This window comes from Mizuhopecten yessoensis, unplaced genomic scaffold, assembly GCF_002113885.1.
Source record: "Mizuhopecten yessoensis strain PY_sf001 unplaced genomic scaffold, ASM211388v2 scaffold9963, whole genome shotgun sequence".
NCBI lineage: Eukaryota > Metazoa > Mollusca > Bivalvia > Pectinida > Pectinidae > Mizuhopecten > Mizuhopecten yessoensis.
This window is the reverse complement of record NW_018408310.1, coordinates 1024605-1043254: the sequence shown is the minus strand read 5'-3', so window position 1 is coordinate 1043254 and position 18650 is coordinate 1024605. Positions and strand designations below refer to the sequence as shown.

The 18650-nt window shown below is 36.2% G+C and overlaps 1 protein-coding gene across 3 annotated transcripts in view; it reads right to left on the bottom strand.

Annotated features, from left to right (window-relative positions):
• LOC110459050 (sodium- and chloride-dependent creatine transporter 1-like) overlaps positions 1 to 18650 on the bottom strand; it is an 80412-nt gene that overhangs the window by 44654 nt on the left and 17108 nt on the right. Inside the window, exon 1 of one of the 3 annotated variants that reach the window (XM_021511090.1) lies at positions 1691 to 1959. The exons of the other annotated variants lie outside the window; for them this stretch is intronic. Coding sequence (XP_021366765.1) covers positions 1691 to 1748 — 58 coding nt within the window. The 5' untranslated portion in view covers positions 1749 to 1959. Of the gene's footprint in view, positions 1 to 1690; positions 1960 to 18650 lie in introns of those variants that run through there. 3 annotated transcript variants of the gene reach the window in all.

The following is an 18650-nucleotide window of genomic DNA, read 5'->3' as shown; positions in this document are numbered from 1 at the left end:
ATACATCCGGTAGTGAAGTGGACGTAAAACCTATCAATCAATCAATCAATCAAGCCGGCCAGCAGATTGAGACCGATCACAGTGTGATACAGACCAAGCTAAAAACGGTAGGTTTATATATGAAGCCAACTAAGGCTAGGTAATATATATGCCCAAATAGCGTGTAGATATATTAAAGGCCTGAATAAGGCCATACTATATCGACACCGATAGACACTGTCAGCGGAGGGTGGTCTGTGAGACATGCACGTTGGCTACCACTACTTACGGCGATAGGTAGATAGGTGATCGGTGGAGCGGTGTTAGTGTAGGCGGCGGACTGGTGTACAGGTAACCTACACGGCGCTCCGACAAGCCTCGCACGTATACATATACACAGATCTAGAGACGCGGTTTGTTGGCAGCGGAGCTGGCAGAGCGGCGTGGTGACCAGAAACCGCGCATTGTTGTCGCCCGCCACCGCGGTACTAACAACAATGTTGACAGCAGTGTGTGCAGCTGCGCCTTTACATATTTATGGTTAACGATACGTTGTGGTCAAATAACCACTGTAAATATCTTCATGTTGCTTAAGCATGCCCGGGCGGCATGTAGTTGTAGTAAATCCGATACATATATATATTGTACTAAGGGGACGGTGTAGATATCACAAATCCCAGGCAGTGACCTGGTAACGAACCCCCTTACACGTCACACATGTATTGCTTTAAGCGACTTCTTTTCTGGAACTTATATTTTGTTGGAAGGATCCCTAGGTGGTGGGGATTAGCAACTGTAGACAGGCTGGCCCAAGGACTAAGGGGTGGGTCCAAAAGTACTTCATAACTTGAAAATGGTTGAGGTCCCTACCCTATAACCATGTATAACATTGCTGAGTTTTAAGATATGAATGCACTAATGCTTCCAGGACCCCAGCCAACTGGGGTCTGGCCCCACCCTTGGAGACTAAGTCGTAACTTTGAAACGCTTTAGATCCCCGACCCAAAACCAAATATACCATTGCTGGGAAGAAAGAGACGAACACAATCATGATATAAGCATTGACCTTAGGTCTGGCAACACCCCTAGGAACCTGTTTTTTGGGTCACGCCTTGAAAAAAAGTTGAGATCCCCACACTATAACCATATATACAATTGATGATAATTGAGAGACGATTGCACATTTGCTTCTAGGATAGCCCCGGGGTCTGCCCCACCCAATGAGACTTAATCCCTAGGTCATAACTTCGAAACGGTTGAGATTCCCAACCAAATACTTTATACAATTGCTTAACATAACACTAGTTTCTGACTCAGAACTTGGAAACAATTGAAATCTCCACCCAATCACCACAGATACAATTGCTGTGCATGAAAAACAAAATAGATATGCTACAAGGATTGGCCTTTGAGTCTGGCCCTTATCCCTTGAATCTTATTTTGAATATATTTTTCCATGATTGCTTAGATATCCAGTTGAGCAATACAGGCCCTCTGTGCCTCTTGTTTAATTATTAACGCAGATAATTCAATATTCCAATAACTCAGTTATCTATAGAGCTAAAATTGCAATGTTTACAAGCAAAGTGATCCAGCTGAAAATATAAAAACAAAAGGACACTGCATACTACTGCTAAAATAATCTCTAAACTGTAAGTAAAGATGCTCATATTAATATCGTAAGAATTTCATAATTTTGTCGAAATCCTACCTTTTTCTTGCCTTGTGTCCATGGTTTTTTGAGCCGTAATACAACAGAACCCTGACATTCAAGAAAACTTCTTACATGTACCAAACTTAGTGATATTCTATCACAATGGTTACCATACACTAAAGACAACGTACAGGTGACCGTCTATGTGACGAATATGTAGCCAGTATCAATACAAAGTGCACTCAAACAGAACACGATTGCAGATTGTTTAAAGTATTGCGCACATGTGTACCTGACGGTCGGCGTTGCAGTATACATATATATGTAACCAGTATCAACACAAGATGTACTCAACCAAAACAACACGACTATAAAAGTGAATAAGGAGGAGGGAGGGGGAACGAGCCTTCTCATGTTGGTTGAGGGCTGTATGTACACTGTATCGTATACCAGCTCCCTTTGTCTTCTATCGTGTACCAATCTTTGTGATATTCCCTGCCTCAATGGTTTTTGTACAGTCAATCCGTAACTGAGCGTGTCTAGTACAAGATAACGACTATACGTACACGTGTATGGGTAGCCAGGGACCTGTTCGTTTATGCGGAACAACCGGTTTGACCGTTTAAAAATGTAACAATTTCGGGTATAAATCTTGGCGGACCTGCAAATGTGTATGCATGCCTTGCAAGGCTTTCTCAAGGCTCGCCGGAAAGCAGCATCAGATTACTAGGTCAGACCTTATTTGATAAACGAACAACAGTGGTCCGATCGGTTTGACCGTTTAAACGAAAACGGCCCTGTATCAGCACAAGATACACTTAACCAGAACGGTTAGCCTTATATCCAAGAAATTTGTGAGATTATGTCTTGTTCAAATACTTATATATAGTTAACAGTAACAGTCGACAGTATTTCAATTTTTTTTGTTCGGCTGCTTTATCTCAGTACTATTATTCTTCTGCCATAATTCTATGGCCTTTTTTAATCTTTTGATTGGTAGCAGATATGGTCAAAGTCTTTCGTGTGTATTAATTGTAGGTCATGATTTGAAGGTGTCATTGCAATATTTACAAGTAGGTAAAAAGTCAAATATGGCCGTCATGACGTCATACCTCAAAATCTTAAAACAGCCATAACTCAAAAACCTTTCATTATACAGCATTAATGCAATTATAATATTTGAAATTTTTGTTTGGGGCTATGATTTTCTTAATATGTAATTAAATAAAATGTTATTAAAAAATATCAAATTAAGATCCTTCCTGTAGGGTCGAAAATCACCAATTTTTCAGCTTTTTTTATTTTTCAAGTTGTTAGAAAAGTTCTTTTTGCAGTCGATGGAAATTTCATCCCAATGAAGTTTAGTTTTTTTTTCTTTTTCTGTACCGTTTACAGTTAACATCCTATGACATTTGGAGTATTTCCTTTGAACTTCCAATATTACCGCCGAGAAACGTTCATACATTGAACAAGTCTAGTACCTGATGGTAATACTAAATAAATGCCTACGCACTCTTATTCTGTATAGTATGGATAGTTGACATTTCTACAACGGTTGGGATCTTTCTTCAGCTTGGCAAACCGAACTGGTGTAGACAAAGTTTTATTTCATAATCTTGAAGTAAGTATTATTATAGCTGAAAAACTAGACTTATAAGAGCGTAGCTCTCGGGCGCAGAAGGCGCCCGCGCGAAGCTCTTGAATGGTAACACATGCGTGCGTAAACAGTGTTACTTCCCCTTTCTACACCTTGATTTTTTCCGTCCGGAAGAAGCCCTCCAGTGGGGAAACCGGAAGTGTATCCTTGACCTTTAGCCAATGAAAAGGGAGTAAAACAGGTATTCCGACTGACGTTATATTTCTATATATTCTTTTTCTGTTGGCGCGAAAACAGAAATCTCACTTGCTATACAAGAATGTAAAATATTACTTCTATTATTCCCAAAACATATACAACTTATATACCATCTGAAACTAGAAGACTATCTCTTAATTATTCAAACAATATTATACACTTTAGATATCAATAATTAATCAAATCGACTTAAATATCGAAGCGCCAGGGATTTCTCCGATTTCTTTACATTCGCTACGGAAGATGACAGACACTGTGGCTGCGTTAAAACTTGTGACATGTAGTACGTAGTAATTTAAAGTATATGTATGTTATAGTGTGATAGCTAAGAAATAGACGATTTGTTCAGTCACTTCTTTCCCGTTTCTTTGGCTTGTAGTCGTGCTAAATGTTGGCCAGGTTCAGGCGTGTAGGAAAGGGGTGCAGACTACTTACACGTGTAAGGTTACACTTCCAGTTTCAAATCACAAATAGATCTAAGTCAATCGGCAATTCATGCTTTCTGCACTTCAATAATATCAACGTGATTTATCTTAAGAGTGTTATGACACATTTTCTTAAGCATGATCACAGGGGCCTGTGGTATGATGCAGTTCTGTGGGAACATTCGGAAGAAAGAAAAACATGCTGTAAAATATGAGCATGTACAGCAAAGATTTCAAGGTATGTAAACATTAAGAACAATTGGCATTATTTTTATTGTATAATGAGATTAATGACCAAATGCTTTAAAAATCAAACCATAAATAGAAATTGTGTAATGGGCAGAAACATTAACAAAAAAAAACATATTCATTCTCGTCCAATAATAATGATAAAACAGTATGGAATTTAAACCTATGAACTTGACGCATTGATAATATTGCTTGAGTTGCTGGCTTAACCACTCATATCTGAAAAAAAATACAATATTATCTTATAAAAATTAAATTTAAATTTCCCGACTTAATTGTGTGACTCAGACTATTTGTATTATGTGTTAACAGTTCAACTTCTTTTCCTTATTGTCGTAGTACGGAAGACTATACGTGTCATCTTGATTTTGTTTCTTATCTCGTTATACATGTAACAAGAAAGCTTATCTCGTTATTACGGAGCCCCTTTTGAGGAATGCTGAAATTATTTTTTATCTCGTGCGCATGATATAATTATGTCGTGCGAACAAGATAATTATGTCTTGCGAACGAGTTAATATTTCGTGCGAACGAGTTAATATGTCGTGCGCATGATATAATTATGTCATGCGAACGAGTAAATATGTCGTGCATTTGAGATATTTATGTCGTGCAAACGAGTTAATATGTCGTGCGCATGATATAATTATTTCGTGCAAACGAGTTGATATGTCGTGCGCATGATATAATTATGTCGTGCGAACAAGATACTTATGTCGTGCGAACGAGTTAATATGTCGTGCGCATGAGATAATTATGTCGTGAGAACGAGTTAATATGTCGTGCGCATGATATAATTATGTCGTGCGAACAAGATAATTATGTCTTGCGAACGAGTTAATATGTCGTGCGAACGAGTTAATATGTCGTGCGCACAAATTGAACATGTCGTTCGCGCGCTGAACACACGGCTGCGTTTTCGGGGGAAAGGGTAGGTACTCATGTTATTAATACAATTCATGGAATTGTACGAGTTGATTTACTAACAATGTGTTATTTAACCCCAATCTGCGCAATTACGTCACTGTGGAAAGTAAGTACATGCATACAAATGTATATGAATTACTTATTAGATACAACGTCGTAATGAAATCTGCAACACCTACTACATGTGTAGTACTTTTTTACCATATGATTTTGGAGTTGTCTCAAAACCACTAATCACTACAAGATGAAGATAAATTGATTTGATTTTCTTAATACACATTTTACAACTGTAGGTCAAGTGCGAGATGCACATGAGTAGAGAAGGGGAACTATGTGTGTTTGTGTAGGTGGAGAGGGGGTGGGTGGGGGTTACTGTTTAAAAACATCCAGTTAGCCTTATCTCTACACGACACTTATTAGTCATGGCTCTCTAGACTGAAATCATATAAGAGTTTACCAATACATTTTTATGAGTTAAAGATATTGAAGTTTTCATTATTCAACAATTTTACTGAATTTTTGAACATTTCATGCGACAATTGTGAAGTCCATGTAACACTTCCTATCATATTCCTACTTGTTGAATAATTGCAAAAGGTGAATTGTGTCCTCCAGAATATTTGTAACATTACATTTCTGTTTAATATCGAGATCAGGAAACAACGTGCTTAATATTTGATTATGATAATATTGAAACTTTGCTCGTGTGTAGTCCCATAATACTACAAGTGCTAAACATAAGAGTCATAATTAGCGAAAACTCTCCTCATTTTATCATATTTCTCTCTAATATCTATCAATTAGCAGATTAAATGAATGAAGGCGATGCAGCTCTTTTTGTTGGTTATCGCTACTTTGGTGGGAACTCTTTTGTTAGATATGATGCGAACAGTTGTAAATAAAGCTGTAAAAAGTAGACGGAAACGCCTTCATTCATTTAATCTGCTAATTGATAGATATTAGAGGAAAATATGATAAAATGAGGAGAGTTTTCGCTAATTATGACTCTTATGTTTAGCACTTGTAGTATTATGGGACTACACACGAGCAAAGTTTCAATATTATCATAATCAAATATTAAGCACGTTGTTTCCTGATCTCGATATTAAACAGAAATGTAATGTTACAAATATTCTAGAGGACACAATTCACCTTTTGCAATTATTCAACAAATAGGAATATGATAGGAAGTGTTACATGGACTTCACAATTGTCGCATGAAATGTTCAAAAATTCAGTAAAATTGTTGAATAATGAAAACTTCAATATCTTTAACTCATAAAAATGTATTGGTAAACTCTTATATGATTTCAGTCTAGAGAGCCATGACTAATAAGTGTCGTGTAGAGATAAGGCTAACTGGATGTTTTTAAACAGTAACCCCACCCACCCCCTCTCCACCTACACAAACACACATAATTCCCCTTCTCTACTCATGTGCATCTCGCACTTGACCTACAGTTGTGTAATGTGCATTAAGAAAATCAAATCATTTGATATTCATCTTGTAGTGATTAGTGGTTTTGAGACAACTCCAAAATCATATGGTAAAAAAGTACTACACATGTAGTAGGTGTTGCAGATTTCATTACGTCGTTGTATCTAATAAGTCATTTATATACATTTGTATGCATGTACTTACTTTCCAAAGTGACGTAATTGCGCAGATTGAGGTTAAATAACACATTGTTAGTAATGAAAAATACATCAACCCGTACAAATCCATGAATTGTACTAATAACATGAATAACTACCCTTTCCACCGAAAACACAGCCGTGTGTTCAGCGCGCGAACGACATGTTCAATTTGTGCGCACGACATATTAACTCGTTCTCACGACATATTACCTCGTTCGCAAGACATAATTATCTTGTTCTCACGACATAATTATCTCATGCGCACGACATATTAACTCGTTGGCACGACATAATAATCTTGTTCGCACGACATAATTATATCATGCGCACGACATATTACCTCGTTCGCACGACATAATTATCTCAATTGCACGACATATTAACGCGTTTGCATGACATAATTATATCATGCGCACGACATATTTACTCGTTCGCACGACATATTAACTCGTTCGCAAGACATTATTATCTTGTTCGCACGACATAATTATATCATGTGCACGACATATTAACTCGTTCTCACGATATAATTATATCATGCGCACGAGATAAAAAAATAATATCAGCATGTCCCCAAAGGGGCTCCGTAATAACGAGATAAGCTATCTTGTTATAACGAGATAAGCTATCTTGTTAAATGTATAACGAGATAAGCTATCTTGTTACATGTATAACGAGATAAGCTATCTTGTTATAACGAGATAGCTATCTTGTTATAACGAGATAAGAAACAAAATCAAGATGACACGTATAGGCTTCTAGTTTCAGGATATTTTCGGTTAGTAATAAACCTTTACACACCAGTAAATAGCAGCAATACGTTTTGTCGAATCCGTGTGTACACATTCTAAAACCTTATAGAAATTGAGGGCATAATAAAAAAAATTCGGTACCCTCAATTTTTATAAGGGTATATTGTGTATAAACACCGGATAAAAATTGTTGCTGTTATTTACTGGTGTGTATAGCTTTATTACTAACCGAAAGTATCCCGAAACCGAGCCCCTGTGTGTCATTCATATGACTATGATACACCATTTGTAACAAACCTCAGTATGATGATTTGAATGTTTACGACCGGTGGCGTGGCACACGCGTGTGTAAAGAAATCTACTGATCGTGAAGCGTCTTCAAACTATATCTCTAAAATTAATCTAAAACGCAATCAACATCAGAAGGTATGTTATTCATATGACTATAACACACTTAATTGGATGCACAAAACCAATACACCAAAAAGTTAAAAGCTTTAAAGGGTGCGTCAGTTATGAAATTATTAAACAAATCTGACGTGTTCACAACAGCAAGGTTTTTAAATTACCTCCAATACTATACAGTCAAAACTTGCCATACTAAATTTTTATATAATTTTGTAAATTAGACACTTAACTTTCTCACCTGTATCACGATGCGTAAGGCTACGACTGCAAATAACATATCAAAGCAGTGCTCGTCCTTGAAGTTGTTTACAAACTAACAACTCAAGTATGTAAACTCCTCACAAACGTGATATTTAGAAAACAAATCATTTTGACTGAACTTGATCTCTGAGGAAGTGTTGCGTCAATAGTCTAATGTAGGTGCTTGTGACCAGGTATCTCATTGGTCTATGAAAAGTGTTTGTAAACAGGTATCTCTGTGGTCTATAGTGAAAGTTTGTAACCAGATATATCGGTGGTCTATAGTAAATTTTTGTTTAAAGGTATCTCAGTGAAGTATTTTTTTTGTGATCAGGTATCTCATAGGCAGTGCTATGTTACTGTTCGTGACTAGGTACATGTACATGTAACTCAGTGAACTATAATCAGTAGTTTATAGTATAATTAGAGTTTGTGACCAGACATATCAATGATCTATAGGTAGAGTTTGTGACCAGATATATCAATGATCTATAGGTAGAGTTTGTGACCAGATATATCAATGATCTATAGGTAGAGTTTGTGACCGGGTATATCAATGGTCTATAGCTAGTGTCTGTGACCACATGCTGAATGGATTATACATGTGGTTGAAAATTGACTAAACGTTACATGTAATCAGTTAATCAGTTTTTCATTTTCATATTTAAGAACTGATTATTTCACACGTTTCGAAAAGTGAAACATTTAAAAATTAGTCAAAGTCATGGACCTAGGTCTAGTCTAATTCCTTGGTGAAATGACGAATTATATCTACATGTAGCTTATTTTTCCAGATCTCGTGAGTTACTTCCCTTTAACTTTTTTTTTTTTAACAAATTTTATTGGACAAAAAATTGCACAATTGGATTAACACCTTCGACTCATAGGTCAGACCACGGAATTAGATTGCTATCTAAGTCCGTGCTAGTACTGACAATTTTCAGCTAGTAAACTTGCTTAACTATTCTGATACCCAATGATTTCATCAGAAAGAACATCTAAAAAGACGATTGACACTCTATAGTGTTTGTTTTTTTTACCTAGGGGGCATCTACCCATCTTTTATAAATATTCATGTTTTGTAATATTTGATTTTGAGCACACGGCTTCTCCCCCATAAAAAAATTCAAAAGGTTGGCAAGTATGCATTTATCATTTACATATTACCATGGATCATTTGTTTTCACAAAATAAGTGCAATTAACGCCTTCATTAAATACAGATACAATTCAAGGGTAGAATAAATATTAGAAATAATAATGTTAATGGTAAAAGACATTGTACGAGTAAAAGGGACTTAATGGAATGCTTGATGTTTGTCTTTTTTTTGTAAGATTCGTTGTTTTTAATTAAATAGAAGAGACAAAACTGATGAAATAACTTGTCAATAAAAACTTTGTTTCAACACGTCTTAATACATTTTGTGCATTTAAAAAGCATAGCAATGTATTTTCATTAACACATTACAAAATTTCAGCAATTGGCCTGCTGCCTTATTTATTATAAATAGTAGGGTATATTTACCGGTGTCACCTCACATTTTTGTGGAGGGAGGTGGAGGGTGACCTTGACCTAGATATGCATGGAATGTGTGGAGGTGACACCGGTAAATGGCTAGCGTCACAGGAATGTCTGACGTCATAAGAATGTGTGGAGGTAACCTTAACCTTAGAGGGTCACCTTGATCTAAGTCAGAGGTGACATATCTGTCTAGCGTCACAGGAATGTCTTACGTTCCCCGCCTCAGTAGGGTGTACACAATAGTGTGGAGGGTTGGTCTTTTGTTTATAGTTAGAAATAGCCTTTCATTATAACAAATCATGACGACAGGATAAAATTTAAACAGGTCATATCCACGATAAAATCCATACCGAGATACAGATAAGGGTTTGTGTGGAGGGGATGATGCATGACTGAACATGACTGTGTATATATATATACCAGGTAAACCTATGTCTGAAATGTTGGTTGGTTACGGGTGTTTCGTCTCAATGACTAGGCCTATTGCTAGGCTTCATCTCACCGACAAATGTCAATGTTCTGGCAACGTTCTGAAATGTATGTTGTTAGGAGGATTTAAGGTAACTCAGCAGGACAAGTGTGTAGGGTATAGCTGAAATGTATAACACAATAGTGTGGAGAGTTAAAAACAGTCTTTAGTTATTGACGCCTTTGAATTCGGTTAAACAAGTCACGACAGGACACAAATGGACACTACAAAGTATATTTCATGAATGGCTTAACCACAAGTAAAAGCTATTACCATGATACAAAGCACGTCAACAGCAGCAATGTAGTAGGAAAACCTCACCAGAAACTGAGAATAAAACTGGACATAGAATGAAAGATTCAACACAAACAATTTTATTAATCAACAAAATGTACACATCATTTAAGCCAACAAGAAAATCAACTATGTTTGGATATATCGACTAAATAATTCAAACTTATTAACACTTGATTTTCGACACATATAATGTTTCAATACTAACAAATTTAATAATCAACATCTTTAAAAGTTTAACATGATAATGTAACAATTGAGTATCTAAGAAAACGTTCCAAAAATGGCCCCAACAAATACATCAGACTCCAAACGAACTCGCCCGTTCAGGATATAGCGATACAGTCACCTGTTTCATGTGTGGAGTACATTTAAGCTCCTGGGCATCCTACGATTCCTTCAAAATCGAGCATAAAAAGTGGTCGACTGATTGTGTGTATTTACAAATGGTCATACCCCTATACGTCTAAGGTTACACAGTATCGGGGTAATTTATAATGGAAATATTTGAGGAGAGACTTTATTCCTACATGAGAAATCGTATCGAGGAAAACGCTTATAAGAGGATTGTAAAAACCTTGTTATGCCTAGCCTATGCATTGAGCGTGAAAGACGTCACATCAAAATTGTTTGTATGTGCAGGATGTGTGGAGGGTCAAGCTAACCAGCAAGGACATGCCTGTGTCATACTTGATAGTGAAGACATAATAGATAGATATTTCGAAGAAGCCCTGTCAACCGTCAACCATTTAGAAGTGGAGAAACTGTGGAGCCAATTTACTATTCAGTCCTGTATTCCTTCACGCGTGTTACAACCTTTAATGGAAGAGGAGTGTTTCCGCTCTGAAGACTATGTGAAACAACATTTCAGTGGGAACATTCTCAAGTTTGTGAAGAAAATAGACATTGTCAGACTGAGACTCTTTGTTTGATATGCACACTTAAAACAACCCCTTCAATGGCGAATGAAAGAACTTTTATCGAGACTTTTTATTTAATTTTGTGTATGATTTTACTTGTATCAGCAATCATTTGAAAATGACAACGACATGAGAAACGATTATATTTCAAATGTGTCTAGCTTGGAATGGAGAAGTAGGGAACTAAAAACAATATGTGACGCAGAGAGAAGATTAATGAAATCGTTCAATCTATGTATCGTGTAGAGAGTCGCTTCATAATACCATAACCACTATCATTTTTTACTAATTTATGTGGAGACTTGTAGGACAACAGCTTGAGTATGTAGACGCTAACCCATGTAATGTTATTAAAATGTTAACTGATTGTCTGTCTTGTCTTTATTATATTGTCAACATGAACATTTCGTCAGTATGTGTATTTAAATCATTAAATAGTGTGTAAACGAACATGCTTTTTATCATTAGTTTTATTTTTTAACAAATCCAGATGACTGCTGAATGGGACATGTGTAGATCAGGTGAGAGATAACATTTCCAAATGCATGAGTTCAATCATCACCATAGCCAACGGCTAGGACTAGTAGATACAACAATGTCTATGAGGCTATACATAGTATGCCCAATTAAAATCTTTTCTAATCAACAATATAAACACAACATTCTATTAAACATTAATGAAAACAAGTTATGCTTATCATAAAGTAGGTGGTTTTTTTCTTTTTCTTTTTTAAATATTGACAAAAAGTAGGTTTAGGATTAAGGTTTTTTTAAATGTGACTTAATAACGTAAAATTTAGTTTTCTTATTTTTAAAAGTTCATATGATATAATGTCACAATTTTTTTAACTCTTTACAAACCAGTTTGTATAACTTCAATATGTTGAAACATTTTTAGCATAGCACAAATTAGAGTTTATTCAAAGAAGTACAACAAACAGTAAGAATAGTTTATATAATTCAGCTAAAAGACTTTTCTTAACATAGTTTTATTCAAACTAAATCCTTTTGAGGTACTTTGTTTATACAATAGAAACAAAACCATATTTTTCTATAAGATATGTTACCACTACATAAAAATGTTAATTCTAAAATGTTATTACTACATAAATTAATATCAAAATACAGCCGACTCAAGTATCACAATTGATGTAATAGATATAAGATTAATATTTGATGAACAGTAATAGGATTTCATAATCAGCACACACAACACTTTGTATAGCAGATGGTTCACATCTAGTTAACCTAAAGCAATTTTTAAAAATAATCATCCTACTAACTAGAAGTTATTCAACATCACACTCATAACATAATCTATACATTTGAAGTTGATAACCTGTGGCATTTTGAAAGTTGACCTCATTAGAAGTTGTGCAACCTCGATTTGAAGTTGTTAACCTAAAGCGTTTTGAAACTTGATCTCACTAAAAGTTATACAACTTAACACTCAGATCCTATATGATTAAACCGATCAATTTATTGAAACACTCAATTCATTAAACACTGAAGGGGAATCATTCACTAAACACTAAACAGGAATCATGATATCTGAAGCTGCTCTGTTTTATTCCAATTCTGATGATATGTATATGGAAATGTATGAGGAAAATGGAACCTCATACTACACCTATTCAAATAAAGCATCAATTTGATCTAAAGAAAAAAGAAATCATGAATATACAAGTTTCCTTCTTTCAGTACATTGTAAGCATAATTAAATTCCTAAAATCTCAATTCGTTCCACACTCTAAAAGCAGATGGCAAGAGTATAAAAATAACAGGAGATTTAAAAACAAAACTGTTTCTATCGGAAAGCTTACAGTGTATATGCGATTTTATACATTGACATGTCAGATATTACAGCAGATTGTATCCGCCATACTTCATATCAAATTCCAGAAGAGTATTGGTCAATGATTAAATGTGAGGACCGTATAAAAACCTTTAAGGACTGGCCACAACAAGTGCATCAGACTCCAAACCAGTTTGCTATTAACGGGTTTTTCTATTCAGGACACAGCGATAAAGTCACCTTTTTCATATGCGGAGTACATTTAAGCTCATGAACAGCCTACGATTGTGTAGAAATCAAGCATAAAAGGTGGTCGAAAGATTGCGTATACTTACAAATGATGATACCGTAGAGTTTATGCAGATTTATTTTTGAATAACCTCGTACCATATTAAGAACATTTTAAGGACATAGGAGCAGACCTTCCGCGACTTTTAAGTTGTTTCTGTGTAGATATTGCAAGGTACACCATTGCGATAATGAGAAGCTGATCGAGAGAGGTTTTAAAAGATCTTTGGAAAGAAAAACAATTCTCCTATGACGATTCTCTGTTTGATTTGTTTAAAATGTAGCCATGTGTGATGTAGGTATGCTGCTTTAACTTTTTCTTCGATTTTCGAGCCGTCCTTTTTTAAAAGTTTATGTGAAGGAAATCCCAATATGAACTCGGAAAAAGCGCTCTTGTATTGAACCGGGAGAGCGCGAGATTTTGTATTATTGTGTAGTTCTAAATTTACTTCAAACACTCGTATTGTCCATGTTGAAATATCTGGAATTATAATGATTGAACTTTATAAAATAATAAATGAAGAATACGATAAAGAATCGAGCAGTTTCGTAAAATTATGGAGAGATGTGGCACCTAGGCACAGCAACCAAGGAAACTCCAAAATTATATTCCTACAACAATCTCGGACATCCCTGAGGAGCAACAATTTAACTATCAGAACTACAAAACTTTAGTATGGACAATAGAGTCCGGTGTAGGGGAACAACTATAACTTTAACTAAACGAAAAAAACAGTCTGCAATGGAAACGGAACGAATTGAATTTTTTAAAACGGATTCGCTGACACCCCTGTAACAATACAAAAAATAAATTCTACATTAATTTTCTGTTGTGTGTACATCTGATAGCATTTCATATAATATTGAATCTTTGGAAAAAAACATCATTTCTTTAGAGGGTGTTTTCTTTTTGTTTTACTGCGTTCCTTCAGTTTGGTATGAGGAAAGGTAGTGTAAAGTGTCGGAGTCGAATGTTTTGATAGAGGAAATATTTTTGAGAAAAGGATATTCAAGATTGATAAAAAGATCGTTTTAATTCTTTAAAATCCTCATATCTTTTATTCCAGTTCTAGAGTATCCCAATACGACTGCAACCCTGATTAACTGGTACTGTGAATGGTAGTGTGAAGTTTAGATAATAGCTTGGTTGAGCAACTAGAAACGTTGTGTATAAGGATACTCGCAAAGTTTTAGAATCAAATACAAACACGGCAGGTCCGTATAATTATCATGAGTGGGTATTCGGAAAGTTTGTTATATAGAGAAGTGTGGTTTGCTAGTATTTCATCTATCAGAAAAAAATGAAAATATGTATGTAGAGTTTCTTTGTTATCTAGCAAGCATCTTTTTTTCTGCAAGCCGGTAATGTAATAGTGTTTTCAAACAAATATCATAGTTATTAGATGCTATGTCTGCAGACACAACAACGTACCTGTCATGTTGATCGTTGAGTGTCGTTTGGACATCGGAGTCGGGAAAAGCAGACAAGAGTACCCGACAAAAACCTACGTGGGCGGGCAGGCGACTCGTCAATCAAAGCCCGACCGTCTTGGTGCACCCCCTGCAGGTGGGGGATCGGGGAAAGAAACACCTGCTGTTACCAACTGCATGCATCGTAATTAAGTGGCGAATAATGTGTTAACGGTGTCCTTTGGTTGCTGTACTGATAACCTTCGGGTTCTGATCCGTGCTATTTCAAGGCGGCAAAAACACCAGCATACATACACACTTGCACGCTTACACAAAACACATGGAGGCACGTACTTAAATGACCTTAGAAGTGAATAGGACGTGAAACAAAATAAAACCAAATCAAAACTGAACCTTGGTGAAAAACCACTGCGTTATCCACTGCACCTACTCGACCACCCAATTTATATAATTGTTTTTTTATTTGATTATAGTTTGGCATCAAGCTGTCACGCCAATTGTTGTCTTATGTTATAAAGAGATGATTCATTCGCTTCCACCTATAGGCTTTTCACTGGTGTATATAGGTCGGTTTTTTGGATATGGCCTATGTTGTACTAAATATTAAACAAGGGTACCGCTCAAGCTGAACATTATATGCCCGTCATACATTGAATGAGCAGTTGTCTGTTTGGTTGTACGTAAAGGTCTATGACTCCATAAATGACGGTTCGAAAATGGTGGTTATCTAACTTGTCCGAGCTATCATGGCGAAAACCTTCCTATGAAGTTTGAAATGAATCCATTGAAAACTTGGACTAGATATATCGAGCGGACACCATTTTGGAAAGTTGATAAAGGGGCCCCAACTCCGTTCCTTACCGTCGGATATTGGCGGTGATCGTACTTGTCCGGGCTTTCATGTTAATGAACCTTGATATGAAGTTTGAACTTAATCTGTTGAACAAACATTGTTTCACTCTCAACTTTTGTTCATATTGTCTCAAAACACTGCCGTGATGTTTGCAGGTCTCAGATCAGTAGTAGAAGAAATATCCAAGAGGATGGGCTTAATGAAGGATATATATATCGTATATTTGTCTGAACAGTCTGTAGCATAACAGGTCTGTCATACGAGAAATAAGGAAAAAATATAACCACTGTATTTAAAAATTGTAGGATTATAACGAAAACTCTTTAAGTCAGTGAATACATCAAACAAAATAATTCTAAATAAAATATCAAGTTGTAGTTTTGATTGCAGTTTTGACTGCGTAGACATAATCCGCAATGTGGTTTATTACAGGGTTGTTAAAAAGCTAGTGTTGTCGAAGCGTGTCGTACGCCCTCACGTTTGCATTCATGATGTAAAATGAGTCCTTTTTTCTCTCTATTTTAAAGATAATGTGGATAATGTTTCCTCCAGAATGTAAAAAAAAATCTCCAACATTCTCGACAGATACATGTAGCTTGGTTGATTCACACATATCAATATCGCCCTCTTAAGTAACACAGTGTCATCTTGCTCTATTAATACATGAAGGAACGACCTTGGTTGTTAATAGGACGTTAACCGAAATTAAACAAAAACACGAACTGTTGAAAGTGAAAGATAAATAGCTTCAACCGAGATATATTAAAAGAGTATCTAAAATAGAATATTCCGTCTTTGCGTATTGCAGAGTTATCTTCTCTTGGGAGCAGGTGTTGATTGTTACGGCATTGGTTTATGTGAGAAAATTACGTCGTTTTCTCAAAAATTGATGACGTTACTCTCATAAACAAGTGACGTAACAATCAATACCTGCTCCCAAGAGAAGATAACTCTGCAATACGCAAAGACGGAATATAACACTGAAAACATTCCAATTGATCCAATTGATAATTCGTCCTTTCACATGCGTTGATCCCCTTCCACGTACAAGTATTTTGATATGGTCTCGCCAGCAAAACAACTGCAAAAAATGCGACAATCCCAGATGTGTAGTCAGAAATATGAAATTGTATTAGGGGGTGTTCTGATAGAAATACATAAAGTGATATCAACGTATATTAGTCACTCTTGTGGGTGTTGATGTTACCGAGCCGGTTTTGAATGAAGGAGTACCCGGAGGTTATCCAGGTGGTCGGGCACGTGACTCGGTACTTTTTAACATTCGATCGAGAAATTGAACCCCGGCCACCATGGTGAAAGGCGAGTGCGTTATCCAACAACCGAATTCATAGCGTTGCACATATATGATTTGAGTTTGGCAGCAAACTGTTACGCAATATTTGATATTCGGTCATAAAGAGAAGGTTCATTAGCTGCAACGTAAAGTGGGTTGTACCGGACTAAAAAAACGTGTGGATATGATAATTTAATAACATTTAATGAAATCTTATCGAAAATGATATGGACATTCTGATAATAGGGACGAATACAACACATCTTACTAAAAGGGAAGGTGACAGAATAAAGTTCAATGTTTGTTACCGTTTTATTATCTGGGTTAATTAGTCGGGGCGTAGGGAGTTGCCATGATGAAATTAATTGTCCCATACGTACGGGAATATATGTCAGAAGCGACGTTAATTATCCTAACAACTAAGTGTAAAATGGTACAAACATGTACTTGTAGTTAGGGCATTGTTATTGTATTGGGACAATCAAATGATAGCGGCATGGGGTAAACAAGTAATAAACTGACGGACAATGGACCAACAAGAATGTATAGATTACAGGCTTCATATATCTCATCAGTACGGAGTTACGCGAATACTGGGTACAAGTACAACTCGGTACGGCTCCATAAACAGAACGAGACGGGGAAGGAGACAGAACACCAGAGAACGTACTACACTGACAGACAAAAGCATCTCAAGTTACAGAGAGAAAAAAAAACATCAACGCGACCAACAACACTTGGTTCACTGGTTTTCCGGTCTAAACGTATTACTTATTCGATTTAGCCCTGAAGAACTCTCCATAAATGTTCTTCAGATAAAAGAAATGTTGTACATTTGTAGGTGTTCGAGTGGCATTTTGTATTGGTTTTGGTCAATGGAAGTCAAAATCAGTGGTTCAATAAAGGTTTTTATTTAGTCGTCGATGTTCCTTAAATCGGTTATATCCTCGATACACGTGTGTTGAGGTTCTTAAATATGGGCTCCGTTATCTTTTAGGAACAAAGCTCAAAGGGCCTACATCGCTCACATGGTATTAATCTCGCATTTGTAACCTGTGGACTACAATAAAGATACAGGTAAAATATCAGTATTAATGACTAAAAACCGATCTAAAGATCCTGCTAAAAAAATATTGGATCCTTGTGACTTTGAAAGTCGAACAAAGACACTACTGTCCAAATATCATAACCACATGCCTTTTGATTATTCAGAAGAAGTTGTTGAAAGCTTTTAAGATATTTGACCCCTGCTGTGACCTTGAATATAAGTCAAAGTCATTCATTTGAACAAACTTAGTACCCTTTCATCCTTGCATGCTACTTTCCAAACAACATCATCCTTGTCCAATTGTTGATTCTAAAGAAGTTGTTTAAAGGGTTTAAACATGTTTGACCCCTAGACCCTTGCATATATGGGTGAAGGTCATTGGCTCTAACAAACTTAGTGCCCCTGCATGCTATTGGCCAAGCATCTTATCCTGGTATTTTGGTTATTCAAAAGTAGTTGTTAAAAGTGAAAATTGCATACAGTTGTGTGACCGCACAACGCACCAACAATACCGTGCGCATACCGTGCATACATTGTGCACACACCGTCCGCACATCGTCCACACATGGTGCGCACAGCTGGGCGATTTAACAATAGTTCGCCCCGTTGT